At 34.1% G+C, this 17,846-nt stretch overlaps 1 protein-coding gene across 4 annotated transcripts in view; it reads left to right on the forward strand.

Annotated features, from left to right (window-relative positions):
* Positions 1–17,846, forward strand: part of PIGN (phosphatidylinositol glycan anchor biosynthesis class N) — a 107,772-nt gene that overhangs the window by 54,365 nt on the left and 35,561 nt on the right. For all 4 annotated transcript variants that reach the window (XM_072821679.1, XM_072821666.1, XM_072821673.1 and 1 more), the window contains 6 exons: positions 2,411–2,550; positions 5,146–5,245; positions 5,350–5,442; positions 6,395–6,486; positions 9,348–9,456; positions 12,108–12,216. In XM_072821679.1, coding sequence (XP_072677780.1) covers positions 2,411–2,550; positions 5,146–5,245; positions 5,350–5,442; positions 6,395–6,486; positions 9,348–9,456; positions 12,108–12,216 — 643 coding nt within the window. The remainder of the gene's footprint in view (positions 1–2,410; positions 2,551–5,145; positions 5,246–5,349; positions 5,443–6,394; positions 6,487–9,347; positions 9,457–12,107; positions 12,217–17,846) is intronic.

Raw genomic sequence — 17,846 nt, forward strand, 5'->3', positions numbered from 1 at the left:
TTCCCAACGAATATTGTCATCGTTGCCAAATGAGGAAACAGCTTCAGATAAGCTAAATGGATTAGTCTAATTGACAAGTAACTAGAAGGCCAAGATTGGAATTAAATTTACATCTGACTCCAAAATTGATATTCCTTCTACATGACAGGGTCACTCAAATTATACAGGTCGTTTCTAATTATCACCATTATAGGCAGTGAGTATCTTCTTTTTCTTTAAATTTATTTATTTATTTTTTTATAGATTTTTTTAAAATTTTTATTTATTTATGATAGTCACAGAGAGAGAGAGAGAGAGGCAGAGACACAGGCAGAGGGAGAAGCAGGCTCCATGCACCGGGAGCCCGATGTGGGATTCGATCCCGGGTCTCCAGGATCGCGCCCTGGGCCAAAGACCGGCGCTAAACCGCTGCACCACCCAGGGATCCCATTTAATTTTTGCTACAATTCCTCTTAATTGTATTCCGCATGTAACTTCAACATATTCTTCTCCTTTGCTTTTTCCAGTTCAGATGTTACTTGCTTTAGAACTAAATATCCTTATTTTGCCACATGCTTTTATTTATTTTCTTATTACCTAATAAAATCCCCAAATATTAACTCCTTAAACCAAGTCTCATAATTCCACCTTGACCTGTATGGTTTGAACTCTTTGAAGACCTAGTACAGAGCATAGCATAGAGTGTGCAACTTAATAAATGCTTGTTGGTTGGAAGAGTGATTATAATGCACCAGAATGGCTTATTTTCTTCATCAGGTGATCAGGGCATCAACTTATGATAAAGTTTAGAGAATGTCCTCCACTCTTATTATTTAGCCTTTTAATCTCCAATTCAGGTGAACTGAATTCTTTACGATTTCATTACCCACAAGTGGATGTCATTGGTATCAAAGTCTGCTTTAGGTATCAAAGGATTAGATTATTATACCATATTACACTGACTCTAGAAAATCCCTGTAATTGTTTTTAGATACTCTTTTAAACTTCTTTTGTTATTATTTTATTATTCTCAAAATGATGTGAAACCACCTCTTAAGATGAATATTTGCCTCAGCCACCTTCAGCTTTAGAGACTCCAACTATCCACTTCTGTTTGAGATTTGCACCTTGCTATGGGATTTCCATTGCTATCTCGCACATCTCCATTCCCAGTGCTATTCACTTACAGGTTTCTGTATTGCCTCCTGGGACTAATGCAAAGAAGTAGGGAAGGAGAGAGTAAAAATGAAGGTAATAAAGCAGCCATTATGTATTAGGCATAATGACATTCCAGGCATTTTGTTAAGCTATCTTGATCTAATGTAAACTTTACCAGCCTGGATAAGTAGATATGGAATTATTATTCCCATTTTATAAATGGGATGAAATTAAGTCTCGGTACATTTTGTATTTTGCTCATGGTTGTATATAGTTGTACTTAGAGCAAGTGACTGAGCCAGAATTTGAATTCTGATCTGTGTAGTTCTAAATGCTTAATCACATTGCTGTGTTTCACCTTCCTTTTCACAACTATTTCCTAGTTTATCCTTGTTTCCTCCTTTCTGGTGACATTTTATGCCTGTAAGGAGGACTTATAAAGAGGAAACAAACTCTTGCCTCTTTACCCTGCAATTCCTTTACTCCAGTACATAATTCTTAATTCTCACCTTATTTAGTTTTGGCTAGCAAAGCAAGAGTCAAAACAAGAGACAGATGAACAAGAACACCTTATTACCCCTCCATTCCTGGTTTTTTCCTCCAGTACCATTCCTAGCAACTTTCCATAGGTGTGTTGTTTTCCCAATCACTAGAATGTCTGTCCCTGAAGCTTACTTCATTACTCATGGCCCAGAGCACTCATAGGCCTGTCCAGCCCATGGAGGCCATCACTCGTGTCTTACATTGAGAAACTCCTTTCTTGTTTGGCAGGTGGTTGGGAAGAGAAGATATGATGAATGAACACACTGTGGTTGGGCAGTGGAGAGGGGAGCGTGGGCTGCATGTCAAGTTGGAGTTTGAATAGATAGAAGCATTGTTCCAAATGAAGATTAAGTCCCACAGTTTATTGTGTATTAAATGGGCTTTTGTGAGCTAGTCGGGGAGCTCAGTCAACATTTATAAGATTGTTACTAAGGAGAAATATGTTCAGAGTTCCAAACAAGTTACTTGCAAACAAACTTGAGGAACATAGTTACTTTTAAATTGAGAATTGCCTAATTGCAACAATTCTGGGATATCCAACTTTTTCTTCTGTAATAATGCTTCTCCAATGACAGATTTTTTTTTTAAATGCAGCTCTTCAATTAATCAGGTAGTTTTGTGGAACCACTGAAAGAAAGTAGTAATATGTCTCTTCACTTTATAATCTCTTTTAAAAGCCTATCAATTAGCATGAATTTAGAAGTGTTTCAATGTTCTGTTTGATTTTCAGAAACCAAGCCACCTCCTGTCATGTAGTTTTATAGCTGTTGGTGTTTTAGTAGCATTTTTCCTGCTGATTCAGGACTGTCCCTGGACTTACTACATATATTGTTTGTTGCCAGTGCCAATATGGTATGCTGTGCTAAGAGAGTAAGTAACATGCCTTGATGTCTTATTTTGTACTTTACCAATAGTGAAATCTGTGTTTAACGTGCATTAGATTTCTGTAGCATAAATCTTCAAAGATATTTATAATACCCTTCAATCTCTGAGCCCTCTCACTTCATTTACAATAGCATAAATGTTGCATATGAACATCTTTTTTGTTTTGACTTTTCCTTTTGACTTCATCTTTATTGCCCTGAGTTAGTATTGACCTTGTTCCTTTCTTTGTGTATCCTTTATAAGAAAAATCTGGGCTACAAAAAGAATAATTAATATTGATGGTACTATGCCAGGAGTAACTTATATTTTGAATTTGTCTCATCATCTAAGATTTCAGTGTATCTTTATGTTTCACAAGGAAATGTACATGTTTTCTTTCCACACATTTTTACCTTTCCTTTCATAGCTATCATGTAAACCTAAATAAATGGAACTTTGTAATTAAATCCAGACCACCATAGAGAGTGGTAGATATTAGTCCCATGTGCTATGGTTCTTCCCTTAAGTGCCTCCTCACAAGCTGGAAGTAAAATGGATTCTTACCATTGTAGAAAACATCAGAGGTAGGGCTCTCAGGCAAGTTTTGAGTACTTTAAAAGAAAACCACTCAAATACTGGGCTAGTTCACATTCACAGACGTGTTGCACATCTTGTTGCTATATTTGCAACAGTAATCTAGAATTTAAACTTAGTCTTGGGCATCCAAGCATCCTCTGAGCAAACCAGACCCCTAAAGCAGACCAGGGAAGGAGAGCCCAGACTTAAAGGGTATTTTCAGAGTTGTCCTGAAAATTTTCAGGGTTGGCCAGCATGTTTGTCATGACACAGTGTGTATTTTTATTCTAATTTTTGTTAACTCCAACTTTGACCACATCTACTATATGACCCATGTTAAAATATCAAAAATAAAAATTGATATTAAAATGTTTAAAATATTATCATTTAAAAGTATAAGTGAGGAATGCCTGGGTGGCTCAGTGGGTTAAGTTTCTGCCTTTGACTCAGGTCGTGATCCCAGGGTTCTGGGATCAAGCCCCGCATTGGTCTTCCTGCTCCCCATTTGTGCTCGCTCGCGCACTCTCTCTCTCTGTCAAATAAATAAATAAAATCTTTAAAAAAGAAATAGGAAAAAAAAAAAAAAAAAGAAAAGAAATAGGATAAGACAAAAAGAAACTAACAAAAGGACTTGGTGTTGCTTCTCCATTTGAAAGGAATGGGATTGCTGGATATATGTACTTAAATCAGATTTTTTTCTAGTCTGGTTTAAAATTAATCTCTGGTTTAAAAATTTTTAGAATGAAAGTTTTATTCTTGCAGAAAATTCTATTCTACTACAGAACCTCTCTTAAATTATTAAATGTCCTATTTATGAAGATGACATCTATGTTTAAAATTTGAGAGGAAATGTGATTTTGAATGTATGTTGTGTTCTATCTTTCTGGTAGATTAAATAGAAAATAAAACATAAAAATTCACTTTTCTTCTAAAGTCATAAAATCTTCTGAATGATTTACAAAATCATCTCGTTTTCTTGTGCTAGTTCACTGTTGAGAACAAAAGAAGCATTCTTCTTTGGACTGGTGTTATCTTTACTTTTCTACATGGCCCCTAAGTAGTTTTGATAATATTATGTGACCATTATTTTCAATCAGAAAAAGATAATAAACCAAATGATACTGATTTTTTGTAATTACCTTCTTAATCACTACAAATGCTAAAATTTTTTCCAGTGATGAAATGTAAAAAGTACTCAAGTATGTAATACATTTTTAATGGTTATGGATTCACATTTAATTACAGTGAGTGTATAATTAGCAACATCTTAAATTGGGTTTGGAAAAGGTTATTTAGTTCAGTGAAAAAGTGCAATTAAGATTTTCTTTACCTAAGGGGCAGCCTGGGTGGCTCAGCGGTTTAGCAGTGCCTTCAACCCGGGGCATGATCCTGGAGACCTGGGATCAAGTCCTGCTTCAGGCTCCCTGTGTGGAGCCTGCTTCTCCCTCTGTGTCTCTGCCTCTGTGTGTTTGTGTGTCTCATGAATAAATGAATGGAATCTTTAAATAAATGGATAAATAAGCAAACAAACAAACAAATAAATATAAATGGCCCAAATTAAAAAAAGATTTTCTTTACCTAGATTTGGAAAACCTATGTTTATTAAGACAGTGGAAATTTCGATATAAGATTAACCTTGCTGAATTTAAATTTTTCCCTAGTTTTTATCCATTTGGGTTCATTATATTTTATTTCTGATCATGTATCTGTAATTGGGTGTTCTCGTGTTTAAACTAAGATCAACACTTATTTATCATTAATGTTTATTTTTAAAAACAAATTTTTGTGATCATTATCAAATTAATTTAGAAATTATGCTTTTTCCTAAAATACTTCTAGCTTTCAAAAAAAAAGATTTAGATAAGTGAAGCCATTGAAAGAAATTGGTTAGAGATTATATTAGGTTTTGAATAACTATGAATTGAAAAGTCCCTGATTTCTAGGGTTGTGCAGTTTTTATATTTTACCACATATGACCTAATTTTTTTTTGTTCAATATGTAGTATAAATAATCTTGTTAAACAGGTTTCAAGTCATTCAGGACTTTGTCATATCACTGTTGACCTTTCCTCCAAGTCAGTTGGCTGGCTACCTGTTCATCTTTACCCTGGGAATTGAAGTATTAGTGAGTAATTTATCGCATTACAAAATTTTCAGATCTCTTTTATACATATGTAACTCCTTTTAAATGACCTCATTTTTCATTTCTTCTTTGGAATGCATTGCCAGGTTCTCAGTTTTTTCTACCGCTACATGCTCACAGCTGGACTTATTGCATTTGCCTGTTGGCCATTTATCACTCAGCTATGGATTCGAGCAAAGGTACAAGTACTTGTTTTGACATTGGACAGATTAGTAGCTACTTTGTTTTGATATGTATTTAACTCAGGGAATTGTTCATTTATAAAGAAAAGGGTAAGACGTATCCTTACATAAAGAGCCTTTTGACAGGAGGACTGAGGTTACCGTTAAGTGATTCTCATACACTTTGATATCAAAATGAATTAGTCATGCCGTGATTGAAATACTCAGAGTCAGAACTGGTATGTCCCTCTGTAAATCACTTCCTAGATTCTGTTAGCCTCAACTAGCTAAGGAATGGTTGTCTAGAGCAATGCAGTGGCTTAGGAGGCTTTGCTCTGAACTCAAGTCAGAAAAGTCACCATTCTCCTACTCCTGGGAATAGGTTCATGCTTCCACATTGAAACTTTTTGATGTAGGTACCAGGAGGATAGAAATATCTTCTTTCCACCTTTTGAGAACTTACTAAATTCTCCAATTAATAGGGTTATTGATAATTTTTTGTCTTAATCTACTTGCACAAGTATTTTTACTTCCCTCCTGAGCTCTATCACTTGATTATGACTGCAGGCCAGTTTTCTTATAGATATCATCAGCATATGGTATAACATAAATTGATTAAAGCCCTTGCTGTGAAATATGACCCAGGTTTAAATCCTGGCTGTTTCATTTACTGGTCACAGACCTGGGAACACTTATACTTTAACATCTCTGAGTTCAGTTTCCTCATCGGAAATACTATGAGTAATATAACCTACTTCATAAGGTTATTGTGAGAATTTAATCAGATAAGGCTCATCTTATACCTAACAGCGCCTACTATTTGACAAATCCGCCCCCAGGAGGAACTGTATTGCATTTTAAATAGTTCTAAAGCTTTGTGTGTAGTCTTCACAGCCATGAAGTCTGCGAAACACTAAAGCCAGTTTTCTTTACCATACTTGTCTAAAGATAACTTTTTCATTTATTTCAGAGCATCTCACTGAGTTGGATTTTCTTCTCTTTGCTCCTGGCAGTATTCCCGCTGATGCCTGTTGTAGGAAGAAAGCCAGATATCTTTCTAGTGTATGAACAATATTTTAACTTATTTGCTTTTGAGTATAATTGTTTTTCTCAGTCAACACTATGAAATATAAACCTCATCTTGGTTATGAGTCTCAAAATAAACTAGTGAATAAACTAAAAGTTAAAATACTAATATCAAACCATTAGTCGTAATTTTGGCTCAGTCTCTGAGGAGCATTAAAGCTCCCTGGAGATACTTCTGGGCCTATCAAAAAAATAAAATTGAGCCAAACAGTGATAACTTAAAATGCAAAAGAAAAAAAAAAGTCTAGAAGCTTTTGTATATTGAGGAATCAGTAAAGGTTTCATATGAGAAAATTGTTTTGTTTGCCAAAAATGAAAATATCTAAAAGCCAGTGATGTAATCTTTGTCTTTGCCTTTGAACATGTTCACACTTTAAATGTCATAGAATAATGAAATTCTCTCCTAATCTGCATGTAATGATCTCTAGGGGAGGAGACTCTGTACCTTGACTTTATATCTAATTAAACTGTTAGAAAATTCTGTATACCTTACCTAATTCTCCATGTTGCTGTCACATTTATTTCTTCTCAGTGTATACCAAATCTGTAAAATAATTGATTACCTTTACTTTTGACCTAATTTTAAATTATTATCAAGAAGTCTAGCTGTGTGTGTGTGCACATGTGTGTGCATGTGTGTGCTCAGCAAGCTAAATGATCTCTATTTCATGTAACATTCCCTGTCATTTTCTAATCGTGTAATCATCTTTGTTACTTTGTTTTGAACTCTGTATAAGCAATTTTTTTAGCATTTTAACCTAATCTTTAATCGATAAGGGTATATCTTTTTTAACTGAAGGAATATTAACTAAATTATATTTTTAAAGTATGTGTTAATTTTTGAGCATGTGTTATTTATCAGTGAACACATATTATCTCATTTCTGTGAAGTACTAGTATAGAATAAGTCAGGAATTAGTCCAGAAAGTCAATTTATTAGCAAAAAAAAAAAAAAAAAATGAAAATAATTGTATGGAGTTCTAAGACCATACTTCTCAGTCATAATTTATTAGTTTTACTAAGTAAAAACATTTTGTATCTGTCATAAACTATAATAGTATGTAAGAAGATTAATTCAAATATTTTCATTTATTTCTTGCTTCATATTTCTGTGTGAGCTCTCCTGTTGTCTTTATAAAACCCCTTTCCCTGCTTTGGTCAGTTTCTGCTTTTCTGTCCTGTTCAAGCAGTGTTGACATAGTTGAGCAGAATTTATATGGTAAAAGGAGGAGAAATTATATAAAGTGTCTCCATAGAAATTTGCCACTTGCATATTTTACTAAAGATGAATGCAAGAAGCAAACTTGCTAAAACAGGAGAAATCCTAATTTGTATTTTTTAAAATTATGTTTTTTCCCCCTCTCTGCTTCTTAATTTAAATTCCTCAGTGATTTAAGTTTGTGCTGGTGTTCTAGTGGTTATATTGCAACTTCTTTATTTTGACTTCTGGTTCATGGAGAAATTTCTGCTCTCCATTTGATCTCTCACATCACCTCCCTTCGTTAGAAATTTAACAAGACAGATATGTGAAACATTTAAAGTTAAATTTAAAAAGAAAAAATTAAAATTAAAGAAAAAAGCAAAAATAACATAGCTATGATATTCTTCTTACTCAAATCTCTAAAAAACATATTTGCCAATGAATTAAATTATTCAAAAGTTTAAAAATATATAAATTATTTTTTTAAAAAAAGAAAAAGCAAAGAATCTTGATCATAGGTCACTGTTTTCTTAAGCTTAAGTGGTAATCCATGTTGAATGTAGAACTACTTTTTTCCCTTACAATTTTCAAAAAGAGTGTGAAAAGAATCCAAACAAAAGCAAAAACAAGCAAGTATTTTCCTAGGAATTCCTGCTTTCATTCATTTTTAGCCCTGCCTTTTGTTTTCTTATTTCTCTTTAGCTACCTCCTTTTCTCATACTTGTTAAATTGCCTGCTTCCAGATTCTGTCCTCAACTATTTCAATTGTCCTATGTAACTCAGATTTTTAGGAGGTGAGAAATACAGCTTTAACATTAGTATACCATTTCTTTGGTATCAGTTTCCTTCAACCTCAGGAACCATACTATACCTAGTGTTCTTGAAAAAAGTATAATTTGTTGGGGCAAATGCCTCATAAGTTAAGCATCTGATTCTTGATTTCAGCTCAGGTCATGAGGTTCATGTCTCAGGTTGTGAGATCGAGCTGGCTCACATCAGATTCCATGCTGGCATGAAGCCTGCTAAATATTCTCTCCCTCTGTCTCTCCACAACGCCCGCCTCCTCTTAAAAAAAAGGAAATGTAGTTTGTTGTTTCCTTACTGTTCAAATGCCTCACCTACATGTTACCTTTGTGGCCTCTGTCCTACCCTTCCTTTAGCCAGGAGCAGCTGAGGAAAGCACCAAGATTAATGATAGAACCATTGTGTTCTGCTAGCAATACTAGGGATTAGAAATGTTGATCCTTTTTGTATGAGTAAGTGCTCATAATCAGAAAATTTATGTTGTAGATACTGATGATGTGTTTAACTATTTTTTATATTGTTTTTCTGTAAATGTATCCCAAGTCAGACTAAGGACTTGGTATGCATAAAATCTTTAAAAATCAAAGTAAAGAAATAAGGTAAAAATATCTAAAAATTTGTAAGGAATTAAAAATAACCCCATCCCTACTGCATCTTCCTCCTATGATTTTTTATACCTATATACCTGTATATCTATTTTGCTCCCTCATCATGATAAAACCAAATGACTGATAGAATCTACATTAGAGTAAAATATCAAACATTTTTATATGATGCATGTTCAGTAAATATCTTAAGGAAATTTAAAATTGTGAATTGTGTTTTAAAACAGAATAGGAGCTGGCTCGCTGGTTCTTCTGCTGTCCCTGTGTGTTCTAACATCTCTCATAAAAAGAAAAGATCGTTTTATAAATGAAGAGCTGCTGTTACATCTGTTTCAGGTCAGTTGCAGATTTGTTTGTTTGTATGTTTTTTTAAGATTTTATTTAATTTTATTTATTCATGAGAGACACAGAGAAAGAGGCAGAGACACAGACAGAGGGAGAAGCAGGCTCCGTGCAGGGAGCCTGATGTGGAACTCGATCCTGGGACTCCAGGATCATGCCCTGGGCCAAAGGCAGGCGCTAAACTGCTGAGCCACCCAGGGATCCCCAAGATTTTATTTATTTATTCATGAGAGACACAGAGAGAGGCAGAGACATAAATAGGCAGAGGGAGAAGCAGGCTCCTTGCAGGGAGGCTGATGTGGAATTTTATCCCAGATCTCTGGGGTCACGCTTTGAGCCAAAGTCAGACACTCAACTGCCGAGCCACCCAGGTGTCCCAAGTTAGTTACAGGTTTTCGATACCATATTACACTAATGATATACCAAATGGATCTTATGATTGTATTTAATGATATTGTTCTTAAGATGCCATCACGTTTACATTGCTCAATACCTGCCGGATGAGAAGAAAGTTCTCTGTTTAAGATATTACATGGAAAAAAAAAAGATATTACATGGAAATATAGTCTCTAAGGGGTATGAAATAGCCAAAAAGTCAGCAGACAAGCCCAAAGATGCCAAGAGAGCAGAGATTAAGGAGTTATAAGAGGCATCTGTATTCACCCAAAAGTTGAACTGAGATTTAGACTGAGATTCTTATTGTTCTCATTTGCATCAGGGGAAGGGTAATTTTCTAGTGAAAGCAGCCTCTGAGTATGTTTATATGAAGAATATAGCCAGTTTAAGACTTCAGATGATGTGCCAGGGAAGGTAGACTTCACCGTGGTTACTGGCTTTGGTGGTGAAAAGAACTTTGAACTTGAGGTTTCAAAATTGAATCAATTCGCATTTATACTGTATACTCAATATGTGATTTCCATTAATATAGCTTCAGTCTGTTTTTAATCTGTAGTTTTTAATCTCTAACTGAGTTGTGTGAATTAGAGAGTATATAATGTTATATTCTATAAATGACAGCTGTTTTCTATATAAGCATGGAAACCACTTTTTTTTAACAATAAAAAATTTTAAAAACACTGACAAAAGAAAAATTATAGGTGTCTTCTCAAAAAATTTCCTCAGAACAAACCTGGGATAATAGAAAGTAATGCCAAGAACACTCTAAAATAAAAATATAGCATCACTTAAAAGGTGTTAGTTTGTCCTTAGAGAACAACGGAGAACATATAAGAAGACAAGAAGTATTTTGTCAAATGTCTTATCAAGACGTAGGAATGTATATTTCATTTTAAATGGTGTATCAACTGGCTTTACACTAAAGCCCACAGGTAACATTGACAGAATTCACCTATAATTATGACTACTTTGGCAGAAATGAATGTTCCTGGATCCCACTCTACAGGAGCAAATATAATGTTAAAATTCTTAGAGTCCTAATTAGAAATATCCCTGAGTATAAGGTAAATCTGTTGCAAAATTTCTTTTTTACAATAACTTTATTAATTTAGATTAATTGCTCTATTGTGTAGCATATTTTTGATGATTCCAAGATAAATATCTTTTATTTTTTTAAGATTTTATTTATTTATTCATGGGAGACAGAGAGAGAGGCAGAGACACAGGCAGAGGGAGAAGCAGGCTCCACGCAGGGAGCCTGATGTGGGACTCGATCCCGGGACTCCAGGTCCACGCCCTGGGCTGCAGGCAGGTGCTAAACCGCTGAGCCATCCAGGGATCCCAATAAATATCTTTTAACATATTAATGTCTCTGACGTGAGAACATGTCTTACCATTGAAAGGATCCTAGGATTATGTCATAGCTTTGTCAACAGCATTTTTTTCCCTAAATTCACTGATAATATAAAATAAATTAAAAGTATCTTAAGGATTGGTGATGAGGTTGCTAATCTGATCTCTAGGAGATTTTACTTTGTTTACAGCCATAGCTGTCTTTCTTAAAAATGGCAAATAATTCACTAGTTCAGGGGTTGTTGGAAGATAATTTTTTAAAGAGCCAGATTATAAGTATTTTAGGCTGTGGGTCCTATGGAGTCTGTTGTAAATCCTCAGCTTTACCACTATAACACAGAGGGAGCTGTAGACAACACAAAAATGAATGAATGTAGACTATACATAAGTGACTATGTTTAAACAAAACAGTATTTCTAAGAATAGGCTACCAGCCTACAAGCCATAGTTTACCAGTTCTCCACAAGTTTATGTATATTCCCTGAAGATTATTGAACTCCTAGTGTTTCAACTACCGTATGAACATTCAGGCTACAAACAGGTATTGAATCAATGGACATGACTGAGTGAGGGCCACAAGTGGAAGACACTAAACCACATTGCACCATCTGCATTTCCATGAGTTAGGAAATCTTCAAAATTAATAATGAGTATTTCTAAATAGACATGGTGTGACCACATATACTAAACTACTCTCAAAAGTGTCAAGTGCCTTATTTTCTGCTTAGTGACAGAGTTCTATCTTGTAGCCTGGGCTGTGAGAGGGTGAGCTGGTCTAATTTCAGTAGCTTTGGGGCTAGATTCCAGTTGTTCCAGCACTTTTCTAAGGATTCTTTTTATAATATAAGTCTCTCACCACCTTCTCTTCTACTGATGTGATTTGTATTTACTCTCAGATGCTGAGCATAGCGCTTTCCATGTATGTTGTGTACAGCACCCATCACAGTCTACTCAAGAAACAAGGACTGCCTTTTTTAAACCAGATCATTAGCTGGATAATATTAGGTAAGAGGGCAATCGAGCTAAATGAATTAATGTTATTATATCAAGTCCTATCTTAAAATTATCCATTTACATCTGTATTATTGTTACTGAGAGAAATAATTTCATTGAATGAAAATAATAATAACCAGCTATGATTTCTAACTCATGCTGGAATTTGACAAAGAAAATTAGAACTTCTATGACCATTCATGTGTTGATAAGAATTACTTGATACAATATTATTGGCCTGATAATAAGGCTAAATATATATTCACATCTAATAAAATTCTAAGTGATTCCCGAAGAGAAGAGATCCTTATGCTCAAATTTCATGTCAATTCATAAATTCTCCATTCTTACACAGAGACTAGGAAACAGTTCATTTTTATCTTTATTTCCCTTGCTGAGAATAACATTGATTAGTTACCTCCCAACACATTACACATTTTATAAAGCCAGTTAAATGTTTCAAAACACATTCCTCTATAGTACCTTTACTTAAGGATCCTGAAATGTTCATGTGAAAGAAACAGAAGTAACTTAAAGACCTAGGGTTTCACTTCCAACTGGAAAACAAGACAGGTGCAAACTTGAAGTCCAAGTTTTTCATTTAAAAAAAAAAAAAAAAGACATTTTGTGATGTCTATGAGTAATGTGACTTGCAATTTAACCTCTCTGGTTTGTTGTTTTTTTAATGATTTTTGGATTGGAACTTTACCTTAAAAGTGATGAAGGCTGTTCTGCAGGCCTTCCCATTAAATTATCTTGATTTAATAAAGTTACTATTTATATTCATTTTGCATAAACAATATTGGCAACTACTCCTTCATCCAAAAAAAAAAAAAAAAAAAAACCAATGTGTTCAGTTTGTACTATGTTCTGGCACTGTTCTATTCCCTGAGAATAATAAAGATAGACAACATCCCTGCCCTTTTGAAGCATATATTATACACGGAAGGGGTAGGTAATATTCTAGTAAAGTGACCATAAATAATGATCTCTCACATGACATATTAGTTTTTAAATCCCCAGAAAAAAACAAAAACTATGAATGGGAACTCTCGTATTAAAGGGAAGTCTTTCTGTCATAGTGCATAACTTCACAAATGCACAGTCATGTACAACACACACCAGCAGATAAATAATATATGGCAAATAGGAGGTCTGATATAATTAGTAGCAATGCAGCTCTTGCTCATTCCTGTACAGTGCAGCCTCGCTCACCTCCTTAGTTTTCTTACCTACCTAGGGGTAAACTACAGTGAAGAAGAGAAGCAAAGAAAACACAACTTGTGCACATTTCATTATATCTCATTTCTAAACGTCTAAAACTTATAAAAAGGTTTTTAAAAAAAGAACATTTATCAGAATTACAGAAAGCCATCCTTCACTTCATGTGCTTGTCCCTTATCTGTGTTTATGAATATATATGTACACTTAAAATTTTTAGATGCCATATTCAGTATTTTTATTTATTCTGCTTTCCTTATGTTAATTTTTCAGTCGACCTAGCAATGTTCATGGCATTGTTTTCTTTCTTTGTCTTTTATGACATTGATATTTTTGAAGAATATAACCAACCACAACCCCCACCCCACAATGGATTGTTACTCAATTTGGATTTGTCTGATATTTCCTTATAATTAAATTGAGGTTAGGCATTATTGGCCTAATTGAATATTACAATTAATTGAATAATTGAATATTAGAATATTGCATAAGTGATGCTGTGCCCTTCCTAAGGTCACATTTGGAGGTGCATGATCTCTATCTGTCCCTCATTGTTGATGTTAATTTGTATCACCCTATCAAGGTGTTACCCATTTTTCACCATAAATTTACTGTTTTCCCCCCTTCCCTTGCTACTAATAAACTGTCAGTGAGGAGACACTCTAAGACCAGCAAATATCCTCATCAAAATTCCTCCCTAGATGTAACATCCATTCATAAGTCTTTCCTGATCCAATATTTGTCATGATGACCACAAAATGATTCCCATTGCATTTACCAGAGGTTCTCTGCATTCTTTTCTGAGAATCTTCCCTTCTTTCCTATACATTCATTCGTTGACTTAGCTATTTATTATTTTTGTGGACTCAGGAGCACTTATTTTTTAAAAATTTATAACTCATTACTGTTCATACTTTGGGGCTTAAATTGTCCCAGACTTGGCTAGAGAGAGCCTCTTCAAGCTAGCTTCTAAATACACACCCATCAACCCCCATAATTTTTTTGATCACTTTATTTTCTGGCATTGAGAAAATGTTTACCTTATAAAGTTTACCTTATATCCATACTGTCCCAGCTCTGGAATCAGTTATTTCTCTGAGGAGCCATAGTTCTTTTTATTGGGTGAATGGTGCCATATGTACTCATCACTACTGGGGTATCTGCTTCTTTGCTCTTCAATAGACAGAGCTAGGAAATATGTACTCTTATATACATATAACATCTCATATATAGGTACATATACACGCATATGTTAACACATACATGCACATAAACATGCATATACACATATTTCAGAGATCATAAGTTCATGCTGATACCTATATTTCTATCTATTCTTTCTTGCCTTCCCCCATTTCATATTTATATGTTCTTCCCATGATGATAACTAACCTTGGCTTCCAACAACATCAATATGTATACTCATTTGTTAGTCCTATAGCACATCTAAAGCAATTTCAGGAATGTTTCACCCATGCCATCACAATAAATAAACTTAATATTAGTCAAGATTTGTTTGTAATTCTCACTCTGCCCCCTCACTTCACCTTGCCTAAGACTAAAGGTTTATGGTTAAATATTGTGTTCATATTTATTTAGATTTGCCTGCCTGCCTCCCTCCCTTCCTCCATTTTGTTTACGGTGATTATGATATTCATTTGAAACACAACTAGGTTTGTTTCAGTTTGCTGTTTTGGTTTTTATTTTTTCTTTCCTATTCTTTTTTTTTTTTTTTTTTTTTTTATGATAGTCACACAGAGAGAGAAAGAGAGAGAGGCAGAAACACAGGCAGAGGGAGAAGCAGGCTCCATCCCGGGAGCCCGACGTGGGATTCGATCCCAGTCTCCAGGATCGCGCCCTGGGCCAAAGGCAGGCGCCAAACCGCTGCGCCACCCAGGGATCCCTCCTATTCTTTTTTATTTAATTTTTTGAATACATACAATATTCACATGCTTCCAAACATAGAAACTATACAAAAAGGTATACTCAAAGAAGTGCTGTATGTAGTACTTTCACCCCATTCTCCTGTATCTCCAGTCCTTAATGGGCTATAAACGTCATTGCTTTCTAGTTACCCTTTATGTGTTTCTCTGATATAAGTATGTTTTCCTATTTTTCCTCCTTTCTTACACAGAAGCGGAAGCATTTTATATATCCTCTTTTGTACTTTGCATCTTTCACTCAATACCTCTTGGTAATCAATTCATATCAATTCATAGAGCTCTTCTTTATTCTTTTTTTACAGCTATTTAGTTTTCCAATGTGTATGTATTCCATTGTTTATATAACCAGTCTCCTATGCTTTCATGTTTAGGTAGGTAATGATTTTTTTTAATTTTTTTTTAATTACAAATAATCCTGCAACAAATAACATTGAGCATATGCGTAGTTCATACTGTTAGGTATATTTTCAGAATAAATTCCTAGAAGTTATATTATTGATGTAAAGGGTAAATGTGCATGTAGTACTTTTAAATATTGCTAAATTCCCCTCCAGAGATGCACCATTTTTCATTTCTGCCAACAATATAGTGCCTATTTCTCCATAGGCTCACCAAAGTCTTTTAAATTTATGCCAGTCAATAAGTTTATGCCAGTGACAATCAATTATGTTCAAGCTTTGGAATTTATGCCGTTTTAAATTTAAGAAATGGTATCTTTTTGTTTTTAATTTGTATTTTTCTTATTATGAGTGAAGTCAAACATCATTTCACATGCTTAAGGGACATTTTTATATCTCTAATGGGAAGGATCTATTCATCTGTTTTCCCTAGATTTTAATAAAATTTTTGGTTCTTTGCTTTTATTTTTAAAAGCTCAGCCCAGGTGGCTCAGTGGTTTAGCGCTGCCTTCGGTCCAGCACATGATCCTGGAAACCGGGGATCGAGTCCCACGTCGGGTTCCCTGCATGGAGCCTGCTTCTCCCTCTGCCTGTGTCTCTGCCTTTCTCTCTCTCTCTCTCTCTCTCTCTCTCATGAGTAAATAAAATCTTTTTAAAAAAAATTAAAAATAAAAGCTCTTTATAAATTAGGGATATTAGTCCTTTACCTATGATATATGTAACAGAATTTTTTCCCAATTTGTCACATGTCTTTTCACTATGCTTATGATGTCTTTTTGCCCTGCAAATGATTTCTAATTTTGTATACTCAGACTTCTTTTAATGCATCTGACTTTTTGGTCACAGAAAGCTGTTCCTGGTACCTACGTTATAGAGGAATTCAGTCATATTTTCTTCTAGTACTTGTATACTTTTACCTTTTACATTTCAATCTTTGATTTAGTTAGAGTTAATTATCCTAAATGTATGGTATAAAGAAAGGATTTAATTTTATTTTTTCCAAATGACTATCCATTGTCATTAATAAAGACTTTATTTGCCCCAGTGATTTAACACTTTTATCATACATTAGATACACTGGCCTATTTCTAGACTTTATATTCTATTCCAATTATATGCCTATTCATGTGCCAATCGCATACTGTTTTAGTTACAGAGACTTCATAGTATATTACAATAAAGTATGAACTTTAGGATCAACTGCTCTAACTACAAAAAAAAAAGGCCACTGGAATTTTTAAGGAGATCATATTAAATATGTAAATAAACTTAGGGAAAACTTATATTTTAATCATAAGTAATGTTGAGGCATTCTAACCAAGAACAAGGGATGTCTTTCCACTTGATCCAGTCTACTTTTATGCCTCTAAGAGTAGTCTTTATAGTTTTCTTCATACAGGCTTTAAATATTTCTTATCAAGTATATTACCAAATATTTTATCTTCTTTTTCGCAATTGTAAATGGGCCTTTCTCACTCATTGTGCCTTCTATTTTTTTTTTTTTTTTTTAGTATAAGTTGCTCTTGATTTTTACATATTGGTTTTATATTCTATTTCCTTACTGGATTCTTTCATTTCTTGAGTTAGGTTTTTCATCAACTCTCTAAGATTTTCCAAGTATACTATCATGCCATTTACAAATATAGGTGTATATTTTCCCCCTTTTCCCTCCTTGACTTTTTTTTTTTTTTTTTTTTTTTTGTCCCTTGACCTTTGTGGGAATACCTCTGATACCTCTGGAGTTGGCTTTAGGATTTAGGTACATATATTTGTTGGCTTTAGGATTTAAGGTACATATATTTGTCATGTTAAAGTACATGCATTCCTATTTTATTTAGAGTTCTTATTACGAATGCATGGATGTTGAATTTTGTCAAAGGCTTTTTCATTATCTATGGGAGTAATGTGATTTTTTTCTTAGACCTATGAATATGGCCTATTAATAATATCAGTAGAGTTTTGAGTATTGTACCATCCTTGCATTCCTTATATAAACCCCAAGACACATTTTTATCATAATATATTATATTCTTAATGTGTGTTGGGGTCCATTTGATAGTATTTTTCCATCAGTATTCAT

This window comes from Canis lupus, chromosome 1 (assembly GCF_048164855.1).
Source record: "Canis lupus baileyi chromosome 1, mCanLup2.hap1, whole genome shotgun sequence".
NCBI lineage: Eukaryota > Metazoa > Chordata > Mammalia > Carnivora > Canidae > Canis > Canis lupus.